The 21,955-nt window shown below is 40.5% G+C and overlaps 1 protein-coding gene across 3 annotated transcripts in view; it reads right to left on the reverse strand.

Moving 5' to 3' along the window:
• ipo11 (importin 11) overlaps positions 1 to 21,955 on the reverse strand; it is a 98,998-nt gene that overhangs the window by 57,066 nt on the left and 19,977 nt on the right. For all 3 annotated transcript variants that reach the window (XM_058069566.1, XM_058069567.1, XM_058069569.1), the window contains exons 9-16: positions 21,111 to 21,181; positions 20,831 to 21,023; positions 20,143 to 20,295; positions 19,756 to 19,799; positions 17,905 to 17,995; positions 14,005 to 14,052; positions 10,129 to 10,234; positions 732 to 858 (exon numbers count right to left, since the gene is read on the reverse strand). In XM_058069566.1, the coding sequence (XP_057925549.1) occupies positions 732 to 858; positions 10,129 to 10,234; positions 14,005 to 14,052; positions 17,905 to 17,995; positions 19,756 to 19,799; positions 20,143 to 20,295; positions 20,831 to 21,023; positions 21,111 to 21,181 (833 nt within the window). The remainder of the gene's footprint in view (positions 1 to 731; positions 859 to 10,128; positions 10,235 to 14,004; positions 14,053 to 17,904; positions 17,996 to 19,755; positions 19,800 to 20,142; positions 20,296 to 20,830; positions 21,024 to 21,110; positions 21,182 to 21,955) is intronic.

The raw sequence follows: 21,955 nt of genomic DNA on the forward strand, positions 1-21,955 counted from the left end.
TCAATCTGTGCATATAAACACAGCATAGAAGCAGTAGTGCAACATTACCATTACAAAAGAGAATACTTCACCCAGCATTTTATTGTTCCAAGTATGTAGGTTGTTTATAGGTTTATAGGCGTCAATTAAACCAGCAATTCAAATGAAATCGTCAAGGCGGGGGATGTGTGCAATGATTAGTTTGTTTTTTTATTAATGTCATGACTTTCCTCACAACCCTCAGGGCATGGGATTTTGTGTGCATTATTTGTTATTAATTAGAGCAATCTTAATTGTGGATTGTGTCATTCAAAATGTCAATGATTGGACCACAAACATGTATGTAGTGCTTAAGTCATAACAAACTTTGAGAGCTAATTAAAAAGTACCCCATGAAAGATACAGTTTAATATTTGAATGGGGAGACGTGATTAACTCAAACTATCAAATAATGCACATAATTTTTCAAACAGCTTTTATATGAATACCGTTCAGAGAAAACTCATCAATCAAGAGCACAGCTTGTGAGGCAATGAATTGAATCTGAATGAAGGATGACTGTTATTGTTACTGCATGATAACACATGGGCTGAAGAACGCACCGGATGAAGCAAAATGGAATTAGCATGGGACATTCTAAAAGACAATCCCTCACTCGCGACAGGGCTTTTGTTTGGTAAGATTTGGGATTTTTTTGAGGATTACTGTGATAAAATGATCGTAAACAAGAATGGCAGTAGAAGCTGACTTACCACCAAGTCGGGATCCTGCATGAGAGTGAGGATGACCTCGTAGAGTAAAGGGCGAAGGTCCGATTTGAATTTAACAGAGATCCATTGACCTATTAGCCATATGACTCTCCGTCGAATCAGTTTGTACCTGTAGAGCAAAATAACATTTCATAGATTGCACAAGACGAGATGATATACAAGACTGGGTCTATAAGGAAGAGACAAGACGCCATTTTAACATTACGTTGACTTAAAGAAAAAAAAATGTCTACTAATTTAATTTCTACTAAGTTACACTCTTCTGCACTCTGTGTGTATGCAAGCAGCCCAGCCTCCATCCACTATTAAAAGAGCTAACTACATTGAGGCCATAATTCTATGGAACAAACACTCTAAGGTGCTGAAATCAGGAGGAAAACAGACACATTATTTAGTTCATTTTCATTTACTGTGTGATGAACCAACTCATTCACTGCCAGCCATTTTCAGAGACGAGAGCTCCGACAATACAATGACTTGAATGAATGAGAATATTGACAGGCACATTCATTTCCGGCTGCAAGGTGGCACATGCTGGCCACACGGTCAGGAGATCGGGAATATCTGGGTTCGAACATCCACTTGGGCTTCTCTATGTGGCGTTTGCATGCTGTACCTGTGCGTGCGTGGGTTTTCTGTGGGTACTCCGGTTTCCTCCCACAGTTCAAAAACATGCATGTTAGGTTAACTGCCATAGGTATGAATGTGTACCCCGCCTCCAGCATAACCCTGCAATACCCTAATGAGGATAAGCGGCACGGAAAATGGATAAACATTCATTAATGTCACATCGCTCATGTCAAATCAACATTTAAAGTCACTTTTTCCTTGATGTCAGGACAAAAGTTACAGTATTTTATATCCACACAAAACATCACAGGAGATGTGTAACTTCATTTGGGATGTCGGTAGACATCTTTGAGCCTTCTGCAGAATCCAAAAAACCATTAACAATGGACGGATGGAGAAAGTATGCATGCCAGAAAGGGACCGAGCGACATTCTAAAAAAGGCAGTGTGGATGAAAACAGAAACCATGGTGGCTGAGAAGAGTGTAATATGAAATGAAATGTCACTCAGCATCCGTACGTGTTTCCATCTACTAATACAGCTACTGAATCTAAGGGCAGTCACCACAGAAATGAGTGGAGCGAGGAGAAACCAACGCTCAAAATTGCCAAGAAATGAAGGACAAAAACTGGGCTCAGGTGATTCTACACAACGACATGAGTCAGGACCGTGTGTATGGACATACCGGAAAAACAACATTGTGTAGTCTTTTTGAAATGTAAAGCTAAACATATTTAATATAGACACTAATATGCCTGAATGGAGTTGATTCCTCATCCTCTCACAAAGGCTGGCATTTAACAAATACCTCAAGCAGGAATAGACCATCATCTAATTACTGCAGGGTTTACAGCTAACCCAAGAGCCGAGAGGGTCTAGCACAACATTTCCTTTTCTATTGTGGCTGTAGCATATGGTGTTCTTTTCCAATATGAGCAAGCAGGTACGTCAGTGCCAGAGAAAAATGGCTTTGGGAATAGTCCCACAGCGCGACAATTAATCAGGTTGCAAACAACAGCTCCACTTGAGCACATTAAGTAACATCACAGGCAAATAAAAGATGATTACTTGAGGATCTTGAGGACTATCTACGAGTTAAAGCAGGCTGAGAACAAAGCATCTAATAAAAACCTGAATCCTAAATTCTGCACAGTATACAGCAGGAGTCCTCCAATAGTTGTGGGGATGTCCGATATTGGCTTTTTGACGAAAACCGATATTGTCAAACTCTCAATTTCAGATACCGATATCAGTTGATACATATACTGATATGTGCTATATCTCCTGTGTTGGAATGAACACGACATTTTTTTAAATGTCGGTTTTCATGATCGGGAAAAAAATCTGATACCGACCTCAACCAATATTGCATTTTTATGCTGATATTGGATAATAATAATTATCGCACATCCCTAAGTAGACTATTTCTCTGCCCTATTTGTCACTAATCAGGGAGGGGGGTGTAATAGAGTGCATCAAAGTTCCCATGTTTCATGTGAAAGTTCCTCTGGTCTTAGAACCTGGTCTTGTCCTATCCTCATGAAGCTATTCAAAGCACCAAACCTCAAATGTTCTCAAGAGTATGAAGCAAACAAATAATATAAAGACATAGACTGCAAATAAATAAAAAACAGTTTTTAAAGTATTCATTGGTCATCCGGGAGACAGCAAGACACGTCTTTATCAGAAAGTGTAAAGGTCAAGCCACACCAGGCAAAGTATAAATGTCAGTGTCCCATAGCACTGTATGGAATGCTGGCTGAGTTTGACTATAGAGAACATAGCCAGCCGCGTTACCCCACGGTTTGGGGAACACAAAGGCTCAAGCATTCATGTACTTTTTTGTGACAGGCAACATAAATTGAAGACCAGGCCAAGGACATCAGATCTTTGACCATCTCGTCAATACAGACAGTCCAAAAGCCACACTGTGCACCTGGGCACGGTGCATTTGGCCCCATTATTGTGCCACTGCTGGTCCAAGTAGACATCTGCTAGGGGCACGGTGGCCCACAGGTTCCACAAGACCCACAGCAGATGTTGCTGGAGTTCTTCCCCTCTTTCCTCAAATGTTTTTTTTTTTGGACAGGCATAATGCTGGGTCATGGGCTTTGCAGGCTGCCCAGCCATGTATGCCAAATTCATCACTTTTATTAATAAAATAAATCGTACTTCACAAGGCAGAAATATTTCCGATCCTCATCATGTGCCTGAAGATAAACTCAAAGGGAAAAACAGTAAGTAGAGAGTAGTGTGATCTCTGAAAGCTCTAGGATTTAAACTAAATGGGCATGAATGTGTGTTCTGCATAAAATAAGGGACAATCAAAGAAAATGCAAAGTACATTTTAAAAACAGGTACACCTTGTATAGACAAAAATCCAGCTTTGATTGAGATTCCTGACAAAAGCCAGCAGAGAGACAGTCTAATTTTTCGTTACAGGGTCTCTCCAGGTTTTGAATTGTAAGACCTTTTAAATACTTTTTTAACACCATAATGAATAATGTCAGTTTCATTCTACAGTAGGGGAGACAAATCGTTGACCTTGCATTTAAATAAATAAAAACAATTCTGGAAATAAATTTGTTCCAGCATACTAAAAAACAAAAACAAAAAAAACTAGTTTCCTTGACCATTCAATACCGTATTTTATGATATTTTAAAAAATTCTACACATCTGTGTGCCTTAAATTAATTTTAAAGGCAAACTGCACTTTTTTTTCTAAATTTTGCCCATCATTTACAATCCTTATGTGGAACATGAACACATATTTCTTTCCCTTTTCTATGGATTAAAAACTAGTTAATATGAGCTAGCTAACAATGCCCGTCATTGGGACACACATGCTGTGATCATGCATTAACACGTACACTGATGAGAACATGTAATAATTGCAGTATCTTGCCCCATTTTGATGATTTAAATCACTACCAAAACGTCTTTCCTCAGCACATTGATACACATAGTTCCGTCAACTACAGCCGACACCATAATCATGACAATATCATAGTCCATTTAAAGTACTGTATATTAGAGTCTGGTCTACAACTTTTATAAAGAAAGTGCTCCTTTTTCATCATCTTTAGAACTTCAACAGAAGGTACTTCTCTTGAGTTTTAACTCAGAACAGTGACTGAACATATTAGCATTCTCACCAGCCCATTTTCCCCTATATGTCAGACCATATTTTATATTCTTAATAATGCATACCACTGGGAAACATGGATGCCACCCTGTACATTACAAAGCATTCCTTACAGCTATGCAACCACAAGAGAGATAAAACAAGCCACTGTTTGCTACAGAGGAGACATGGCTATACTCTGGTGAAGAAGATCAAAAAAAGAAGTCCTAGCTTTAATATTCATGAAGAATCTACATATGCATGGATGGCACAAGTATCTTCAAAAGGAGCATGTAGTGCCTAGCAAAACATGTCTTGATTCAGCACGCGAGAACAGAAAAAAACAGCAGGTGTTACGTATAAGACTCCATCTTGATTTGACTGAAACAAAGCGCTAGTGAGTTAGTTATTATGGATGTGGGTGTTTAATGGAATGTTACAAAGAGAGAAACAGGCCGCTCCTGCAAGTCTTAAAACACAAAGGGTTCCTGCGGATATGACATTTCAATATTCCATACTTTTTCCAGACTAAGTAAATAGATTGTGTGATGTTCTATGTCCCAAGAACCAGGTGGTGGAGTTCAAGTGTCTCGAGGTCTGCAATAATGCGGTCATTGTAACGGACCGTTGTGGTGAAGAGAGCTGAGCCGGAAGGCAGAGCGTTCAATTTACTGGTCGCTCTATGTTCCCTCACTCACCTATGGTCATGAGCGGTGAAAATTAAACTGTGCAACTATGAGATTGTGGATACAAGAAGCCGAAATAAGGTTCCTCCGTAGGGCGGATGGACTCACCCTAAAGCCTAAGTAACGTTCAGATATTTTGTACGTCTTCAATGCCACAACACACCTACATCCTCCACTAACAAACAAACAAAATACAGCGGTTTGGGGAGCACAGGGCCAAAGAATTTAATGGTTGTGACCTTGGCTTAAGAGATACGGTGAGGAACTCACCATCCAGAAGGAGGTCAGAGTAGAGCTGATGCTCCTTCACATCAGGAGGAGCCATTTGAGTTGGCTTTGTCATCTAGCCCGTACGCCTCCTGGACGCCTCCCTGGTGAAGTGCTTGAGGCATGTTCAGCCAGGAGGAGGCCCTGGAGGTAAACTTCGGACATGATGGAGGGTTTGTGTCTCACAACCGGACTGGGAGCGCCTTGGTATCCTCTCGGAGGAGGGTAAAAGTCTGGGCAACTAGTCTTAATATTTGGGCTTTCAAAACCAGTCATCAGTAAATGTACATTTACCCATTATGAGCTGTGGGTGGCTGCACGGTGGGAAAAGTGATTGGCATGCAGGCCTCACAGGTAGGAGACCCGAGTTCAATTCCACCCTTGGCCATCTATGTGTGTGGAGTTTGCATGTGTGGGTTTTCTCCGTGGACTCCGGTTTCCTCCCACATTCCAAAAACATGCTAGGTTAATTGGCGACTCCAAATTGTCCATAGGTATGAATGCGAGTGTGAATGGTTGTTTGTCTATATGTGCCCTGTGATTGGCTGGCCACCAGTCCAGGGTGTACACCAACTCTTGCCCGAAGACAGCTGGGATAGGCTCCAGCATGCCCGCAACCCTCGTGAGGATAAGCGGTAGAAAATGAATTAATTAATTCATTAATGAGTTCTGTGGATCATCTCTCCACTGAAAAAGCAGAAAAGAAAACTTCCCTGGAGTCATGCAGGCTCAAAATAAAAATAAGAGAAAAATATTGAGCTGCAGTGTCATTGTGACATCAAGACACTAGCTTCTTGACGTGCACCTGGCTGCCAGCGTGGCTGATCTTTTGAGTGCTGCCGGCTCTGTGTTTTGATTGCCCTGGCATTTATGCCTGCAGGGCACTTCTTTGTTCTTCATATCACTCATACCAGCCACTCACTCTCGCTTTCTCTCCCTCTCGCTCGCACTCTCTCATCACTTTTTAAATGCACTCATCTCCCGGCTCACTGTCTGAGTCTGCAGATGATGAGACGGTTGATGAGGCGGCTTCGCCAGTACTACATGTGCGTCACTAGTTTGAGAGCAAATGAGTGGACACTGCCCGCTGTTGTGATACGTCTGCGAGGTATCGGCTGGAATCTAATGAGGCTTTTCGCAGTATATTCACCGCATTGATCATTTAAATCAATAGCGTGACAGAGGTCAAATGGAAATTAGTTTGTGTTACTCGGAGAGGACTGTTAGATGTGCAATGTCGTGACCACTGCTGATGTTTGCAAATGAGCATATATTATAAGTTAAACAAACGCCAATTTAAACTGAAGTGAAAACAAATACCACCCTTTGCCAAGTACATAGCAGAACATTAGATGAAATGATAACATATGCATGGTGAAAGGCGCCCTGTGATTGACTAGTATGCCCCCCAATGGGACGTGCTGCTTTGGATGGATGGATGGATGGATGGTGTACGTTAGGGTGCATCAAATTTGAATGGGAAATTTTAATTTCACAATATCAATTTGGCTGGCATTCCTTTTTTTCTAATGAACATAAAAATGTCTTTTGCAGTTACAGTGAAGAAAATAAGTATTTGAACACCCTGCTATTTTGCTATTTCTCCCACTTAGAAATCATGGAGGGGTCTGAAATTTTCATCGTAGGTGCATGTCCACTGTGAGAGAGATAAACTAAAAAGAAAAATCCAGAAATCACAATGCATGATTTTTTAACAATTTATTTGTGTGATACAGCTGCAAATAAGTATTTGAACACCTGTGTATCATCTAGAATTCTGACCCTGAAAGACCTGTTAGTCTGCCCATTAGAAGTCCACCTGCACTCCATGTATCATCCTGAATCAGATGCACCTGTTTGAGGTCGTTAGCTGCATAAAGACACCTGTCCACCCCATACAATCAGTAAGACTTTAACTTGTAACATGGCGAAGACCAAAGAGCTGTCCAAAGACACCAGAGACAAAATTGTACACCTCCACAAGGCTGGAAAGGGCTACGGAGCAATTACCAAGCAGCTTGGTGAAAAAAGGTCCACTGTTGGAGCTATCATTAGAAAATGGAAGAAGCTAAACATGACGGTCAATCTCAATCGGAGTGGAGCCCCATGCAAGATATCACCTCGTGGGGTCTCAATGATTCTAAGAAAGGTGAGGAATCAGCCCAGAACTACACGACAGGACTTGGTCAATGACCTGAAAAGAGCTGGGACCACCGTTTCCAAGGTTACTGTAGGTAATACACTAAGACGTCATGATGTGAAATCATGCATGGCACGAAAGGTTCCCCTGCTTAAACCAGCACATGTCAAGGCCCGTCTTAAGTTTGCATATGACCATTTGGATGATACAGAGGAGTCATGGGAGAAAGTTTTATGGTCAGATGAGACCAAAATAGAACTTTTTGGTCATAATTCCAATAAGCGTGTTTGGAGGAAGAAGAATGAAGAGTACAATCCGAAGAACACCATCCCTACTGTGAAGCATGGGGGTGGTAGCATCATGCTTTGGGGGTGTTTTTCTGCACATGGGACAGGACGAGTGCACTGCATTAAAGAGAGGATGACTGGGGCCGTGTATTGTGAGATTTTGGGGAACAACCTCCTTCCCTCTGTCAGAGCATTGAAGATGGGTCGTGGCTGGGTCTTCCAACACGACAACGACCCGAAGCACACAGCCAGGAAAACCAAGGAGTGGCTCCGTAAGAAGCATATCAAGGTTCTAGCATGGCCCAGCCAGTCTCCAGACCTGAACCCAATCGAAAATCTTTGGAGGGAGCTCAAACTCCGTGTTTCTCAGCGACAGCCCAGAAACCTGACTGATCTAGAGAAGATCTGTGTGGAGGAGTGGGCCAAGATCCCTCCTGCAGTGTGCAAACCTGGTGAAAAACTACAGGAAACGTTTGACCTCTGTAATAGCAAACAAAGGCTACTGTACCAAATATTAACATTCATTTTCTCAGGTGTTCAAATACTTATTAGCAGCTGTATCACACAAATAAATTGTTAAAAAAATCATGCATTGTGATTTCTGGATTTTTCTTTTTAGTTTATCTCTCTCACAGTGGACATGCACCTACGATGAAAATTTCAGACCCCTCCATGATTTCTAAGTGGGAGAAATAGCAAAATAGCAGGGTGTTCAAATACTTATTTTCTTCACTGTATGAGGAAATCCATTGAGATTTAGGGGTGCCACCTCACACATAAACTTTTGTAAAATTTCGGAAAATGTGCAATTTCTAGTCTAATTGTCTAATCTAAAAAAGTTGACCTGGAAATGTTGAGGACAATAAAATTGAATACAGCATCATTTTCTATAGGGTTATCAAAGTAAATATATTTGTTTTCTCTTTGGGCAGATTGGGTATTCCTCAGAATTCAACTTTCAAGATTCGCCATTCATTTTGTCAATAGGACAAATGAATGGCGGTAAATGGGACATGTTCACATGGCCTTACCCTGAATTTCATGTAGCAGTGATGGATATTTATCATGCATATAAAGTTTAAACACTTTGTTTTTTATTTTATTTGTATTTTATTGTAAACACAAGGGGCAATAGTATCACATTTAAATAACAAACTCTCTCTACTGGCAAACTCACTAGAAACTCACAGGGATAAGAACATTAACTAAACTTCAAACTTAATTGCTCAGTCTATTGTGCCAGAGTCCTCTCCACTGAGGAACATCACAAGGGAGAGTTCGAATCTGAACTGAACCTCACCAGTGCATCTAACCCCAGATTTGTCATCCCACCTGCCACCCAGGAGTAACCCTCCTAATCGTTTGCAGCGACGAAGGTTTGGCTGTTGGCTGTGGTCATGTTCAACTGCCTGCAGCACATTCTGCAGGTGCTGCTCCTTCCTGGCCATTGCAATAAAGTCGGATGCGAGTTTTACGCCACGCTCGGCACAGTCATTCACCACATTCCTCGCACAGACATTGACCGGACTTAATTTGAACGCAGCATTGATAGCCCATTCTATTCTCGGTCAGCTGTTGCATAGGAGGCAGAGAGATGTGTATAATCACCGCCTGACTCTACGACCAGGCCACGAATGAAGGCAGCCTGTTGCATTGGTGACATCTTCAACCTTGCAGCCAGTGACACAACACTTGGTCGGCTGAGGATATCAGGCGGAATGAAGACTAAAATACTAAATGGACAAGCGTATATCAGATTATGTAGGACTACAGTACTACTCTCAATAAATATGAGGCATCAGTAATACTGTCTATTACTCTTGTTGATGTTAGGCTTGCTCAGCTATTAGCTAACTGTCATTAGCAAACTGTAGCTAGCTAATGTTAGCTACAGTAGAGGCAATGAGCACTAAATACATATAAATATGACTACAAATCATTCAAATTACAAAGACAAAACCACAAATTTGTAATATGTAATAGGAGTATAAATACCAACAAAAACACCTGAGAGTTCTGCAGTCTTTGCTGACCACAAATCTCCATGGCGACCATTGAACTGTTCACCACTTTATTCCACAAAAACAGATGTATGGTGGCACCCCTAAATAATCATGTATTGGAAAAATATTTTGTATGTGTTGTTTCTACATATATTGGAACACTTTTAGTACCCAGCCATATCAAATTTCAATAATTGTGTTTTTTGATTCACCCTAGTGTACGTGTATGTGACTGACTCACAATATGACATCAGGAGATCATTTTTGTGGAAACATATATGAACCACCATGTCAAACTTCACCTGTGATGGCTGACTTGTAACTCCCCAAGAAGCTGATTGTTGAACCACTGGTCAAAGTCCACATTGTCAAACAACTCGAAGGCAGCCAGTCCCACCGCGTTGTAAACTGCAGACAAAAAAAAAAAACTCATCACAACTAAGTTATCGATTTCACAAATCAGACCACAAAACAGGTATGGGAATTTCCTGGGTATATGAGCTGCTACTTTTTTTCCTCACGCTTTGAACCCTGTGGCTTACACAGTGGTGCGGCTAATTTGTGATTGTGTTCTGGTCTCACGGCATCTCGTGTGCATCGGGGGCAGTCATTTTCGCACTTTGTGCACATGCCCTCACCGCGGAGACCGCCTGAAGACATGCAAGCTTTCAGGATGAAGGTGCTCTATGTAGCAGCTTTTGATTGGATCTTCCGGTGGATCTCGGCAGCAGGTAAGGTGTCCAGAATTCTATTGTCGCAAATGGATTTTGGTATGCTGGACTGCTGCATGGTGGGGAGGGGGGGCACCGGCTCGAGGACTGATGTGCCTTGGGAGGGGGTGTGGTGCTGGGAGCAACAACAACAGAGGGAGGGAAACTGGCAGAGTGCGTGTTGAGGGAATTGTAGGGTTGTTCGGTTCAGACACTGAAGGAGAAGACATGAGTGGTTAATTTAAGTTGTTCAATTAAACGTTTAAATAATCTTTCTGTGTAACAGTAATATACAATCAATGATAACGTCTAAAAACTAAATTAGAAAGGTACAGTTTCAGATGATTGGTTTTGAACTGGGTCAAAAGCTACTCATGTAATATGTAAAGCTAGGAGAACACACATTGGCAAGTTAAATATAACGTATGGAGTACTGCAAGGGGTCAATACTGGGACCAAAACTAAATGATATATTAGTTAAAAAAGACTTGAAGTTGGTATTCTTTGCAGATGATACAACAATGAAAATGAGCTTGAAATCTCATATTAAAAATATTAGTTCGCAAAATTCATTCTCAGTCAAAATCACAACACAATATTGCTCTGGTTTGTGACCATATCTCATTTATTGTGTGGAGATATGGGGTAATAACTATAAAAGCAATCTCTACACTCGTTAAATGTACTGCAAAGAAGATCTATAATGCAGCGTATAGAGAACGTACACATTTTTTATTTCTAAAATCACAATTATTAAAACTCACTGATATAGTTTATTTTCACAGCTAAAATAATGAATAAAACAAAAAATGTCATATGACACTACTCTACAAGTGAGAAGAAATATGATCTCAGGGGTAAATTTAACTTAAAACACTTATGCAAGAATAACGTTAAAAAACCACAGCATTCCAGTATGTGGAATCGATGGTATAGATTGAGTAAGGAACTTGGAGTCTTGAATGAGTCAAGTGTAAATTTTTGTTATTATACTGTATATCACCATTTTGATGGTTATATTTATGATCATTATTTATTATGGTTGTAAAATGTCACCATTACCTTCCACTTCTTTATTTAAAAAAAAAAAAAACTAAAAATAACCATTACAGCTTTCTGTATTTGAAATTCAACGTTGCGATGTGAAAGACAGACAGACCTGCCATATATCGTATATACAAATATTTTTTGCATATTTTTTCTATTAAATGTAGTGGCCGTGGCTCATGTTCAGGTGCGCTAGTCGGGAAAGTAACTGTACATTAAATAGTCGCTGATTTTGTAAATGAAGCTCTGTGATGCAACAAAACAGACTTGCATTCAGATGAGCTGCCCTTCAGCTGCAGAGGGCAAGCAAAATCAACATGGGGAAAAAAAAGGCAATTTGGCTGTAGTACACTGCTGGCAAGGCTTCGGGAGCATGGAACTGACACAGAATTCGAAAACGGGGACAATAAGACAGAAAGCTGGGGAAGGGGAAAAAGTGTGGAACAGGCCGTAGAGACAACATTAATGGACAAACCGAGGAATAGCATGCATGGGCAAGATACACTTACTGTCACTTTCTCATATTTCAACTGCATATGATTTGGCCCGGCACAATTTTGCCTTCAATGAGGGGACAAGACGTACAATATGTTCACTAACACTATAGAAAACATAATAAAACATTTTCCATTACTTTGATACTCCTGCCTGCATCTTAGAAAATCGATGCATCTTCAATATAAGAGGAGTATAAAGACAAATACGCTCTTCTATCGCTCCCCAGCCGGAACATTCTCATTTGACGACACAGCAGCAGGGGCACCTCACATTTGAGTATCTTCTTCAAGGACACTTTCACACATCCACAACGATTGATTGTTTAAGAACTACTCTGCTGGGAGGTAGCATTATATTTCTTGCAGCATACAAGTCGTTACATCAAAACCAGGCTAACAAAATCCAACATACTCCAAGTTATTGGTTTTGTCAGGGGAAGAGCTAATTTGGCTTGCCTTAATGTTTTGCTGAATGCCTTTTAAGTGGAGATGATACGTCTACACACCAATGAAAAACAAACATACAATAACGTAATTTCTGCAAAAAGTTATAGTTTTCCACAAATATGTCAAAATATTATAATTGAGAGAAAAAAATATTATGCTAAGTTATTTTTATGGGAATAAACTTGTAATATGATGAAAAAACATTTCATTTTTAGTGGCACAGAGGTGAAATATTAAAGTAAAATTAAATAATATTTTGAGAAACTAACCAAACAAAATGAAGAAGTCATTTTTGGAAAATTGGGTTAGGCAAAAAGTCATAATATTATGAGAATAAAGGCAAAATAGTATCAGATAAAAGTTGAAAATTTTAGAAAAATGGGAAAGAAAGAAAGAAAAAAAGGTACTTCTAATTTTTTCAACTATATTTTAAAGCTGAGATGCAGTTTTGTCTTGAAATATCTACAGTATGAATTCTTTATATATTATATGTCAGATAAGTTGATGTGGATCACATTCTGCACTGTGAGGGGCATCGCCCACAGAGCAGCCGACAGTTCCTGGCCAAAAAGGTGGGAAAACCCCAGCTTTAACAGGAAGTATACAAACAGTTACGGATTCCTAATGAGTGAGTGCATGTCGTTGCACAGACTCGGCAAATGGAGTGGCATTCAGTGGTACTTTTCCTAAGCCAGAGTATATTCTGAATATTCTGACCCCGGCATTGCCGCACGCCTCTGACCTGGTACAATGATGCTCCTCAAAGCACCATCCAAACAGTGCCTTTAATATTCTAATGAAAAGCGACCATTACCAATTCCAGCCACTGATGCCGCCATATGGCCCGTGCTCTTATAGAAACGCTGAAATCATACAGTCAGTGAAGCATTTAGGATGCAGATTACTTCAGGGCTGCTGCTACTGTGGGGTGCACGACGCCGAGATAATGTCCTCCAAAGTGACGGCGGGAGGAATGTGGCATGCGTGCATGTGCCTCTCGGCAAAAAAATGTATATATATCCAAAAGGGACATGCAGTTTGAGCAGATCAACGCCTCTCGGTCACATTTGCTCTCACTCATCCTGACTAACAGATGCATGAGCACAAAGAGACAGACAAGACAAATGGGCTGAAGCAGCAACTTGAATTGCTATCGCTGAAAAGTCGCCAGAGGTGAGAATTGAGGAGAGGTAAATGGAAATGTCAAGAAAGTCAGAAACGCTCCTTAAGGCATATTATGTTGAACCACCTTCTTTCAAACTATTCCAAAGATTACAGACTTAACATATTTAACTCTAACCATTTTAAAGACAGTCGCTCCTCACAACACTGTCGTTCAAACATCAAAACTTCATTAAGAAATTATGATTTTGTAGTTGAATACAGCCCATTATACAACAGGCACAACAATAACATAATGAAAATAAACCACAAGAGCTTATAAACACTTGGAAGATGTAAAGAAGGTTCAGCTTACCTGCGTCCTTCATTAGCAGCTGAACGGGATTTTCCACATTGGTTGGGCCTGCGTCAAAACAAAACACACAACAAGTGTTTCACTCCTGAGAAAACGTTGTGTTCATAGATGATCTGCATTCAGATAATGCAAACATCATTATGCAAACCTATTATCCCCTCCGTTACCATTCATTTGCTTGGTGTAAACACAATAATTGCAATCAAAGAGGCTTCTGGTAACCAGAAGTATACTTTGGAAAAGTTTATATTTATGTGATCCAGTGTTGTTTTTTTATTCTGCCTTTTAGTGGTAGCAGGATAATTTTTGTATTTGGGCATTTCAAAAAATGTGCATTTTGTTAATAAATAAAAAAAAAAAACACAAAAATTATTATTGGTCAAAGAAATGACAAAAAATGTGAATGTATTTTTTCCCCAATCATCACATTAAGTCGTCTTGTGCAGGGGTGTCAAACTCCTTTTCACCATGCGCCGCATCAGAGTAATGGTTACCCTGTAATTCGGAAACCATATAAACATATTATCACCCTATGATAATTTTACACATTTACACATTAATTTTCCACACGCGAATGAATGAATGCAGGCATTATTTATTCATTTTCAACCGCTTATCCTCACGAGGGTCGCGGGGGTGCTGGGGCCTATCCCGGCTGTCTTTGGGCAAGAGGCGGGGACTGGTGGCCAGCCAATCACAGGGCACATATAGACAAACAACCATTCACACTCACATTCATACCGCTAACCACTCGACCGCCGTGCAGCCCAATTTTGTGTTCTTTTACCCACAAAATGAAAGCAGAGGTCAAGTAAAGTTTTACCCTGTGGTGTCGTTTAAGGGGACTTAACACATTATTATGTTAAAATAACTGAAAAGCAAAGCAAAGGGACAAGCTAGTAGTTAAAGATATAACAGCTGGAAGATTCAATGGAAACAATGTGATTTTTCGATGTTCCGTCACCTTTTTCACCAGTCTCCTTTCTACTTCTATTAGTCCTTGTTGTGCACTGGGCCCTCAATAGCTGACTCCTTTCAACCATAGAATGATCTAATCTGCTGCCGCTCTTGCTCCGGTGGAAGGTATTTCCACTCGTGTCCCTTGTAAGTGAAAGCAGCATTGGGAAGCAAGGTCGGAAGCAAACCTTTCAAAACAAGTGCTCGTGCAATGATGCTGTTAATTAAGGCAGAAAAACCAACAACAGCAACGTGAGCAGGAGGAAGCCAGAGGTATTTGTGTATGTGTGGATGTCGCTGGAGAGTGGAGTGGTTTTAATGGTACAATGTCACGGGGGAGTGGAGGATGCTGACAAAGCTATAGATTGCATGTTACATATACCGTGACCGCTAAAGGCAACATGAAAGAACTTACAGTCCATGCTTTTCTGCTTCATGAAATATGTACAGGTTGACAGGAATGCTATGACTCATGAAGGGGAAAATAACAATTCCAAGTTCCAGTCTGTATTGCAGGCAAACTGAGGGATACATGAGCATTTAGCCATATCCAATAACAAAAAAGGATGCTAATTAGGAATGGGCAACAATTCAATTAATTGGCAATTATTTTGATTGTTGATTACCGTAATTTACTGTGTACAAGCCGCTACTTTTTTCTTAAACTTTGAACCCTGCAGCTTATAGAGCAGTGCGGCAAATTCATGGCTATGTTCTAATCTCGTAACACCTCTTGTACTTAACTACTACTAATCGTTTAAATACTGTTCCGCTGGCGTGTCAACGAGGAAACGGTAGCTCTTCCTTTGGCTAAACCTAATCACAAGCTATAAGTGAACTCACACCGAGCTGGTCCACCCACTGAAACACAGTGTCATCTTACAAAGAACCCAAAAATCATCACACAGCAACTTTACACTCAAAAGCTAGCTAAGAAATGTACAAGGCAAGCACCAATACGAGTTGAAAATAAAATTAAAAACATTTTCACTTCATCCCACAATGCATTTAATTCCAGCAAAGCATCACATCGGTTGTTTTCCCTAGTTCATGATTGGCTGTTGTCAAATACAGCGCTCACACCACTAATTGAGTGGGTGCAGCTTAAACACGAGCGTGTTTTATTAAATGGAAATTGGGGTAATTGAGGCAAAATGGAGTGCACCAAATGCCTGTAACCACTGTTGCCAACTCCTCAATAAGAAAAGTAGCTATTGGCTATGCTAGAAGTTGCTCGATGACATCATTGGCTAATTTGCATATCAATTTGCATACAATTTAAGTAGTAAAAATAGGAGAGACAAAAAAAGTGAGTAAAAACACCTTAATTATGTTTAGACGTACAAAGAAATGTGATCACATCAAAATAAAATCATTACTGCCAGCGCCTAGAATAATCAAGAACGCGTAATAATTACATCAGGACTCACATCCAGCCTCCACCACTTATCTTGTGGTTAGGACTACTTGTTTAATTCATCACACATCGTTCTTCCATCATGTGTTCTGACACACTGAGAGGTCGACTGAGTCCGAATGAGGCTTGAGTGTAATGAGCAGTAATGTAATGAAGATTAAGAAACATTTAAGTTTTAAATCCCGTTCTGTAAAACAGGGCAAGATGCACCCATGTGGCATCACACCTTGCGTATGCATGATTCATGGATGGGTGGAGCTGCACTGACGGTTTATGGACAGGATGGCCGTCAAAGGACCACATGCTGCTGCTCAGTGGGAACACAAACTGCAGATCAATAAAGTGCTTTCACTTCAAGTCCCCAAATACCAGAGGTCTCTCTAATAATTAGCTCGATTTGTCGCTAGTCGCATTTGAGAGAACATGTCACCAAAGAGGGTTTGGAACTTGGCATCATCAGCTGCAACCAGCAGAAGCCCCGTCACTCCTGTCTCTACTAGTTTGAAGCCTGAAAAATGCAGACAACTCTTCCAAGCAGCATTATTCAGTTTGACAGTGGTGTGGAAGCAGGAAGCAGTGTGGAAATTGAACACATGAAGGCTCGCGAAGTGAAGTGAAGACAGGACATGAATATTTGTGCATTGCTTCCTCCTTATTTTTATTTGCTAGGTTGACTCCAATCACGGGGACTCATATTTCTCTACAAGAACCAGTGGGCTGTGGGTGCTTTGTTTTGTTTTATGTGGAATGCGCATATGAAATGAAACCGGGCGTCATGCTCGACTGGCTCTCCGTCTGCTGTTCTGTTTTGTATTATTCCTGAAGTACGGATCTTTAAAAAACATACAGCCGTCCCTCGCTACATCACGGTTCGAGCATTGCACCCTCCCTCTATCAGGGTTATTAATTTGATTTGTTGTTTCATGGTGAATACTACCTCATATTAGAAAAACCAAAGAATGCATTTAAAGCAAATTGCCTAAATTAAGCATTTTGAAGTATAAACTTGCTAAAGGAACAGAAATAACAACATAAGGCATTCAGAAGACGTGATATTATTATTATTATGTCTACTATATTGGGTAATACTATGTGTGTGTGTAAAAGTGATTATAGGGCTGTTATTTCATGTCCTGAGGGCTCTAATAATCCTAAAAAGCCCATTTATAAGGTCGTAAACAGATTGTGTATGCTGTAACTACAAAAATCATTTCCTTTATAAAAAAGGAAGTGGACTTCCAATTTACCGTGATAAATGAGGGATTATTTTTCTTATGTTATTATGAAATTGACAAGAATTATTTGTGCTTCAACAATAAAATGTAGTCAAAAGCCCATCGCTAATTTGTGTTAGCATAATAGCTAATTAACAGTGTGAAACTTGCTCTTAACCTTGCTTTTCCATAGAAGGCAGAAAAGGGTAACACGTGTTACTCTGTGAGAAAAACTGTGCTCCAACGTTGCCAAAAGGAAACATAATAAAGAGTTTTAACAAGCAATTAGTCTTGAAGTGGTTATTAACGAACCCTGGAGATTCTGCACCATATCCAGCAGGACCGGTGTCAAGGTCTGGCTGTAGTTATGGAAGATATCCAAGAACAATACTTCTGTACAGGGCTAAAGAAAAAACAGAGAGAAAACAGGTCATTAGAAAAATATCACAATGTGATATGTGATGTGATATGTGATATATGATGTGTTCAAAGTTAGGTCTCATCTCCTGAGGTTCTGTTGGGCATACGAGTTGAAGGTACGCCACTAATCTTAATGTGGGGATCAAATGTACTTTAAGTTTACTAAAATAATAATACACCAGTCTCTCTCTTCAATTAAAAATTCACTATGAGAATACAACAGGATACCAGACGTGATATTTAACCCATCAGTTTTAGGTGCAAAAATCAATAAGAAATATGCTCTTAACATGAAGTGAACCATGTGTGACGTGCCGATTTTTGTCAATCTTACTCCGTCCGGTAGCCTAAAGATGACATACAGTAGGTAACGATACTGACAGGTAAAGGTCATTTATAATCAGCCACTGCAATTCACGGGAAGAACTCGTCGGGTGGTGACATGCCATCCGTGCCACATCCTGAGCGATTCCCCTCATCATATAGCATGCTGCAACAAAGGTCAGTGGATGATGTGCACGCCATAGACAGTAAGAAGCAGAACTGCGTCCCTTCGGATGGCGTTCAAGTGGCAGGTAAGTACTGTACGTAGATTGGATCCCAAAGGGGAAATTTTGCGGAAAGCAACTCAAGTGAGCGATGGAAACTCGTTTTTAAAGATGCCGCGATCGATCAGCCACCAATTAACAAAGAAAACATGTTTCCTCCCACATTCCAAAAACATTCTAGGTTAATTGGCGACTCCAAATTGTCCATATGTATGAATGTGAGTGTGAATGGTTGTTTGTCTATATGTGCCCGGTGATTGGCTGGCCACCAGTCCAGGGTTTGCCCCGCCTCTCGCCCGAAGACAGCTTGGATAGGCTCCAGCACCCTCCGTGACCCTCGTGAGGATAAGCGGAAGAAAATGAATGACTGTGATTGCCATATGCCTTTTAAAGTCGATCACACACAACGCTCAGTGTGCAGAGCTGCCAGCACCCATATTGACAAGACAAGGGACACACTTGGTCCAATATGGCCGCTCAAATCAACACTAGTGGTTGTTTAATGAACATAAGCAGGGGTCTCCTATGCCGCCAGGTGATTTTGAGTAGTTTCTTACAATAACTTCAATTCAGACCTGATGGCTTTAAATAATGACAAATGACCATAATATAGCCATGTGATCAGTATCAGCCGATCTGACTCATGGATGATCATATTGGAATCTGCAGCATAAAACCCTGATCGGAGCATCCCTGGAATAAATATGTGAATCTAAAAAAAAAAAAACAACTCCTGTGGCAATTAGTGTCCTACTAGTTCCACCGAAACTTAATGCATGGGTTCACATAGACTTTACAGTTTTAAAGCGGAACATATGCATCGACTTTAATAATTTTTGAGTCTTTTATCTGTTAAAAACTTTACGACACGCAAAAGACGACCTTTTCTTCTTTTCTTTTTTTTTTATATTCTGCAACGCAACCTATTCCACAGGGCAGCGCCGCTGCTATGATAATATAACACAGGGAAAGGTTGCATTTACTATGATGTGAGTGGGAGCATGTGCTATTTTGCGACAGGAAAACCTTTTCCAGAGAGTTAATACGATCAGGGAGTGGGGTTAATAATGCCAAGACACGGATGATAAATTAGAGTACAGTACAAGAAACTACATGTTCTGGAAGAAAGATGGTGGCTTTTAGTTCATGTTGATTGCTACAGACTCTGCAAGTTGGGAAGATTTACTTTACTTACCCGTAAACTGTATTTCCAAGAATCGCCTCCGGTCTCCTCAACAGCTAGAAAGGGGAGAGTACAGTGGGAGTCAAATGGTAGTTGATGACAAATTTGTAAAGTTTCTGCTTTGCCAAGAAATTCCAGTCCTTTATTAAATAACCACAACTCCAGTGACTCTTAACTGCTGATGCTACCTCATTTGGATACTATAAAAGGCAGCAAATGAGTTTGTGGGCATAATTATATCCTGTCTGGTTTTTGTCACATTGCAAAAAAAATACAATGACAAACTATGGTGCAGTGCAGAGAAAGTCGGGATTAGAATTAGTTAACTCTTGCAGCTGGTTGAAGTCTGTCAATCTCAAGTGGAGCTCTGAGCAGCCTGGATTCAATTTGTGGATTTACCAAAACTCTCGGGATCCTCTTCCCACATTGCCAGCTCCTCTTCTGTGAGGAGGAAATAATGCGAGACGAGCCGGCGTCCTATCTCTGTGAGCGTGGGGTGTGTGAAGAAAGCGGTCTTGATCTTGTGAGCCTCAAGACTCTCGGGTTTGCTGTCTATGATGACAAGACAAGGAATCTGTTAAAAACAAGTGAAATCCAATACACATTGTGTGCTTTTGTTCCTGCTCCGTTACATGGATTGCAACGGTGCAGAAAAAAATGTATATCCAGATATGTTCAGTCAGTCGATGCTGGACTAAGTCATGCCCTATTTCTCTTTCATTATTGCTACGGTGCTTTGAGCCCTGTTGTGCTCGCGGTTTCACAAGAGCCCTTCTGTCTGTCTGTATGACTGACAGTGTGGGTCAAATAAATAAGTCAGGCGGCTGCCAATGCCAGAGCTGTTCAGTCGAGGCTCCACATTCCCGTTAGCAACATAACCTTGCTCTCCGCAATAATGCCGTGTCTGGAGGTGTGAATACAAAAGCAAAACTCTAAGTCGGGCTAAACTTAGTCTGAGTTCGTTAAACGTCAAGGAGCATTTTCGAGCCTTTGGAAGGATGAAACGAGTATGACGGACTATACGTGACTATTTCAACACAGACGAGCTAAAGTGAGGAGCTGGTGTCATAGCCTAGTCATAGGCTACCTTCAATGTTCTTGGCAGGTTTGTAGGCATCATTCTTCACAATCATCTTGATGAGGTTCATGCACTGGACAATGAAGCGCTCGAAGGTGACGTCTTCCCCGGCTGGCGTGAACACATAGCTCACGGCGAACTCCAGCGAGCGCTGGATCAGAGGTATAAACGCGCAGGGATGGTAGTCCAAGAAATCTAGTAACTAACAGACAGAAGTGGAGAACACAATGGAGGAGGAGGACATTTTAGATGAGTTTGTCATTTATATGAACAACACAAATTCACTCACCACTTTAGTGTAGAGTATAATCGTCTTCTCCAGCTTTTCTCGACAAGTGCTATCTCGACCAATTTGTCGACCTGAAACACACAAAACAGACAGCGTTTCTTAACAATAGCTACAATCATTACAGATACTATTTAGTGTGTGTATAGTCATCCCTCGTTTATTGCAATGAATTGGTTCCACACCACACAGGGAGTCAGTGAATTTGTGAAAAACAGGATCCAATATTAATCAAATTAGGCATGACCCGGTAGACATGAAATAACACCTCTACTGTCACTTTTCTACTCGTATTTATAGGTTATCACATGGTTTGGCCTGATACCAGACAAACCATGTGATGATCTTATTATCACATACTATTTAATCATGAGCTTATTATCACGTACTATTTAATCAAAAGACCATTTTGTTTCCAGAAAATTTTCAGTTTATTACATGTATTATATCTAAACAGTGTAAACACAATAATTGCAAAAATATTTCAACAATAATCAGGCTCGTATTCATCCCCATTTTCTTTTCTGATTGATAAAATAAACATAGACACGTACTTGTCTAACTCAGGCGGGGGAATACTTTCTACCAGTCTTCGTTCGTTCTTGCAGTTGATGAGCCATTCAGAAAAAAGCTTGAGGTCGCCCTTGGTTTTTCGACTTGTATTTGCAAAACTCACACGTCAAGCAGATCATCTGGAATAAATCGATGATGCTAACCAAGGTTCCGCTGTATTTCTAGTCTTAGTCAGGACCCAAAATGGGTCACCGGTGAATTTTTTTTTTGGGGTCGCTGTTTGAATTAAAACCCTGCATGCTATGTTATTGATCATCAAGCAGGCACACAATTTA

Source organism: Doryrhamphus excisus, chromosome 4, assembly GCF_030265055.1.
Source record: "Doryrhamphus excisus isolate RoL2022-K1 chromosome 4, RoL_Dexc_1.0, whole genome shotgun sequence".
Taxonomy (NCBI): domain Eukaryota; kingdom Metazoa; phylum Chordata; class Actinopteri; order Syngnathiformes; family Syngnathidae; genus Doryrhamphus; species Doryrhamphus excisus.